This window comes from Sesamum indicum, linkage group LG4 (assembly GCF_000512975.1).
Source record: "Sesamum indicum cultivar Zhongzhi No. 13 linkage group LG4, S_indicum_v1.0, whole genome shotgun sequence".
Lineage (NCBI taxonomy): Eukaryota > Viridiplantae > Streptophyta > Magnoliopsida > Lamiales > Pedaliaceae > Sesamum > Sesamum indicum.
In genome coordinates this window covers 917,538-922,591 of record NC_026148.1, presented here as the reverse complement: position 1 = coordinate 922,591, position 5,054 = coordinate 917,538, and the positions used below count along the sequence as shown (strand labels likewise).

The following is a 5,054-nucleotide window of genomic DNA, read 5'->3' as shown; positions in this document are numbered from 1 at the left end:
CTTAACTAAAGCTTCAAATTTCTGGATCTTCCACCCAATTGGGTTTCTGGATTAGAGCACAAAACAGCAGTCAAAACGACCAAAATGCAATCTTTACTATCAACACCAAACAAGAAGAAAAATAAAAGAAGCGGGTCGCCGTCAATATTGATAAGCTTCTAAATCCAACTACAAAAAGTTCAGATCTTTGAAGACTGAAAAATTTCAAGCAAACACCACCAAGACAACTACCGATTTCCGCAAATTTTCCAAGAAAATAAAGCTGAAAAGAAAAAGGATTTCTTGAAATTCTGCTGATTTGGGAAGGGGAAACTTTGGAATATGCCCAGAACCATGGGATGCTAAAGGAAGAAGATTTAAGGGAATGAAAAGGGTTTGGGTTTGGGATTGGAGGAAAATGTTGAGACAGGGAATTTAGCAAATCATCTCACAAAAGAGATTGTCAAGTGCAATTTTATAGGCACTTTCCTATCTAACTATCTATATTAATTTCTTTTTAACTAATTCTTTCTTTGACTTTATAGTAATGGACAGAATTAAATTTTTAATGTTCTTTTGTTGCTTACTAAGCTGTCCAAGAAAGAACTCAAATGGGCTGATTCATCTCTTTTATATATTCTTTTAAATAAACCCTCAATGGGTAGTGATAAAAGTAAATTTTTTTTTCAAGAATTGGATCGATTTGACTTCACTTTCAATTTTCACATTTTTTATTTTTATTTTTTGATAATTGTAATATTGCATGAATTGAAAGCAAAGGGAAAAGTTGACATAGTAATAATTAAGTTAGATTACATAATACCTTACACTACAAGATTTTTCTTCTTTTGATTTTGCAATGATGTTTGGGGTCCAAATGGGTATTTTTGAAGGTATCATGGGCAAAATAGTCATTACAGTTTGATTTCATAAATATTTGAGTTAGTTAAAGTGTTGGGATGACCTTCTAGAAGCCAACCAACACAAGTTATCCAAGAATTAGCACAAGATGACCTTTGCTTTCCCTAAAATTTTATTTTATTTTTCATAATAATATTTTAATATATTTATTAATAATTTAATATTTATCAAACTGTAGATAATAATATAACAAACAAATATAAAATAAGAAATAAAATTTCAAGAATTATTTGCATGTGTTATTCTTTCCTTCAAAAAATAAGAAAAAACACTCTCTTTTCTTTTAATATTTGAGGACTTTGATCCATTACAATAATCTTTAAATATGTTATTTATTTCTTTTTAGTATTTATTTTTTCTTAATGGATTGACAACTTCTTAGAATGCTAAAACGCGCTTCTTCAAAAGGAAACGCCGGCTACCCGGTCAAACTCGGCGATTTGACTTGGAATATTTATCCCCCTTTTTTTTTTAATTAAAAGAATAACATTTGTGTGTTGTATTTAATTATATATATATTATTTAAATCAGTTTAGGTGTACATTGACTTACGCGCTTTTACTGCATGAGAACATTCCGAAAGAGTCAAACTCTCTTGCAAAACATTTTTCTCGAAAAAACGTGCTTCTCAATATATTACATCTACACACTCCCAATTTCTAATTTATTTATACAAATTATCATACTTTTAAAAATCTAAATAAACATTCATTAAAAACATCAATATTATTTATAAAAAAATCATCCCAATAGTTTAAAAAATCATACATAAACCCCTCAAAAACGTCAACAACATTATACAAATTATCCATATTTTTTTTATAATAAAGGTGATTTCAGTAATTATACAGATAATTTATGTAAATACACTATAAATTAAGGGTGTAAATGCAATTATTCTATAATTAATTATGTACCAAGAATCAGGATTATGTTCCTAGCCATGAAATGGATAATGAATCCACATGAAAAGTCAATGCATATAAGGTGAAGATTACCTCTAATTGTCCATTACATTATTGAATTGAATGGGAATGGCATCTGAGTAGAATAAGCCCACAAAGTAGACTTAAATTCACACACACAGATGTGAAGGGGGCCTCTAGAACATTTGACTAATTCCTCCATATGTTAGAAAAAGAAAAAACAAGAATCATAAGATACTTTTCTTCGATGTTTATTGCCAAGACACATTGTTCTAATCTTGCTACAACAACATATGACAAATAGACCAAAAAAAAAAAAATAACCTTAATATTCTGTTCCATCTGTTACTTTACAGTTGCATCTTATATTGCCCTTTAACGAATATACGTCTGTTTATAAATCATATTACCTGTATATTTAAGTAAATACTTTGTACATATGAAGTGCAATTGAGAGTATCTGAATTGTTTCCTTCGTACAGGTATATGCAGTACCTGCAGAAGCTTCCGTTTTAGTTTTCCTAGGCGACTTATACACAACATGCATGCCGATGTATGGCAGCAGACGGGGCCAGGGATTTTCTGGTCTTCTTGACTTGGAACATGACGACAACCTTCTTCTTCTTGACTTGGAAACAAGTATACAACCAATTTGACTGTTTCAAACCAAGAACGAACTGAAACTTCCATCGACCTGTCCGGTTCTTTTTAAGCACAAACAAATGATCATCGACAACTTTTCTGAATAAATGACCGTAGACAAAGAGTAGATCGTAGTAATGAATTCATAATCAGTAGCCCTTTTAGGTGATCTTAAACAAAAAGATGCTATTCGGCCAAATTTCTATCTGCCTATCCTAGATAATACAGGTTCCTATGTAACAGTGAGTTCTTGGTTCTTGACTGTATATTCACCACATAGATTAAGGTTCAAAGAATTTTTTATCTTTGTATACCAATTGGTTTGATAGTATAAGAACTTCAACTACCGGAGCATCAAAAGTTGTCTGTCCGCTGGAAAAAGTTGGTTCTCAGGGAGAGCAAGATGCAGCACAGATGGACGAGATGCTGTTGTTGCTCGTCTGGAGTGTATCTTCAACGAGATTTCTTTATAAGCTTAGGGTTCTTGCACATGCGGATGCTTGAGGGGGTAACTTCGACGAGTTCATCTTCTTGAATGTACTCGATGCAGTCATCCAGACTGTAATCGAGAGGGGTATCCAGAACCACTACAAGCACCAAGAAAGAACTGAGTCACTAGAGTACTTCATTTGAGAAATGAACAACAATACGAAATCACAGAATTCCAAGTACGAGTAGGTTAACCTATATAGGGTCCATTTAGATTAAGTGGAAGCATTTTGAGCATGAAAAGCCATTTTTACTCCGTCACATTTATACTCCTTAGTTGCATGGTAAAAGTTAAACTGAAACAAATGGTATCCACAACCACATTTAAACAGAGAAAAACAATCTCGGACACACTGGGCAGTTTGGTTTCACCTGTTTGTTCCTTATTTGAACGGACATTTGTTGCAGCCTTTTTCTTGCATACGTTCAAGGATAAGTCACCTGGACGTTGATGAATGCCCACTATTTGACCTTTGTACACGTCAACTCCAGGTCCAATAAACATCTGGCCTCGTTCTTGTGCACTCGAGAGAGCATAAGATGTACTTGTTCCATCCTCAAAAGCAACCTTATAAAAGAAGAGGAAGGTAAAGTTACATTCAGTTTTACAGAGGGACTAACACTTTTGAAGACAATTAAACAAATAGCATTTGCATACCAGTGAACCTTGATCGCGGGTGCTTATGTCGCCGGCCCAATGTCCATACTCATCAAATATTGTATTGAGGACCGCTGTGCCACGAGATACAGTAAGAATAGAGTTTCGCAGTCCAAGAAGGCCTCGTGTAGGTATCTTGTATTTCATCAGAGTTGTTCCTTCGGACCTAGTAATGACACAAGGTTTGATTTCAGTTGCAGATGAGGAAAAAAACAAGAAAGCAAGGCCGAGAGGCCGATTAACAAGAACAAGATTATTCCTCACCAACAATGCTTGTAAAGTGAGAAATAAGTAAAATGTAGATAATGAAATGATTTGAGATTCCATGCAAGCAGAACATGCAAAAAATAGTTTGGAAAGCACAATTGGGGATATATGTTAGTACCCAGTTCCTTGCATATCGACCATCTGTCCACGCCTTCTACCAAGAAGTTCCACTACAGGCCCCATGTATTCTTCTGGTACCTCCACAATTGCAATCTGCAGAAACACCCATTGGAAATTCTTTCTTCAAAAGAAGAGCAACGGACACAGAAATTTCGAGAAATTGTACGTGTGTGACAATCAGCTTTTCAACTTTTAAGCTGTAACTGTAACTACCAAGAGGGTCAGGAAAATTTCCTCTACGTCAGAGCTTCTACTGAATGGATCAGCGAAAGATAGAGGTAACAAAACCAAAATGCCCATTAATTCCTAGACCTGGGAAATCCTATGTCATTTCTACCAAAAGGGGTGTGAATATGTACCAAAAAAAATAAACAATCGTGAATCACCTCATAAGGTTCCAGCAACTTGTCGTCCACTTTTTTGTTGATAACTTTGGGCGGCCCCACCATGAACTCATATCCTTCTCTACGCCTGGGAAAATCGGGCATATTAGAAATTTTTAAAGATGCAAAATCATAGGTTACATGTGGACCCTCTCTTACATGTTTTCTATTAGTATAGTGATATGCAGAGTACCACGTCCGCTGACAATAAATGTATCTGACGTTTCACCATCTTCAACTTTCATTGCCAAATTGCGCTCAAGCTCACGGTAGAGTCGATCTCTCAGATTTCTACTTGTGACATACTTCCCCTAAAATCCATAAAATAGATCTTAGTGGGTGAAAAATGTAAAACCAAACATCAACAAGACTGTGGAAACAACATAGATAACACATCATCGGAAGTTTCACAAAGAGATTTGAAATTGTAAAACAAAAATATTAGCAAAAGCTCCATATTTTCGTTCATGACTGTCATTCATACTGGTAGAGTAAAAGGCTACAACTGTTGAATCACATACCTCACGGCCCACAAAAGGTGAAGTGTTGATTGAGAAAGCCATTCTCACTGTTGGTTCTTCCACCTTTATGGTGGGCAATGGTTTCCCCGAAGTTCTGTCAGCGATTGTCTCTCCAATCTGGATTGGTGGAATACATTTGTTATCATGA

At 34.9% G+C, this 5,054-nt stretch overlaps 2 protein-coding genes across 2 annotated transcripts in view; both read right to left on the bottom strand.

Moving 5' to 3' along the window:
- Window positions 1-430, bottom strand: part of LOC105159744 (calcium-dependent protein kinase 32) — a gene marked incomplete in the record, with an annotated part of 4,097 nt that extends 3,667 nt beyond the window's left edge. The window contains 1 exon segment of the mRNA XM_011076926.2: window positions 1-430.
- The window catches only part of LOC105159743 (GTP-binding protein TypA/BipA homolog), a 6,290-nt gene continuing 3,785 nt past the window's right edge, over window positions 2,550-5,054 (bottom strand). Inside the window, exons 8-14 of the mRNA XM_011076925.2 lie at window positions 4,907-5,023; window positions 4,545-4,696; window positions 4,389-4,473; window positions 4,001-4,095; window positions 3,616-3,781; window positions 3,330-3,525; window positions 2,550-3,055 (exon numbers count right to left, since the gene is read on the bottom strand). Coding sequence (XP_011075227.1) covers window positions 2,922-3,055; window positions 3,330-3,525; window positions 3,616-3,781; window positions 4,001-4,095; window positions 4,389-4,473; window positions 4,545-4,696; window positions 4,907-5,023 — 945 coding nt within the window. The 3' untranslated portion in view covers window positions 2,550-2,921. The remainder of the gene's footprint in view (window positions 3,056-3,329; window positions 3,526-3,615; window positions 3,782-4,000; window positions 4,096-4,388; window positions 4,474-4,544; window positions 4,697-4,906; window positions 5,024-5,054) is intronic.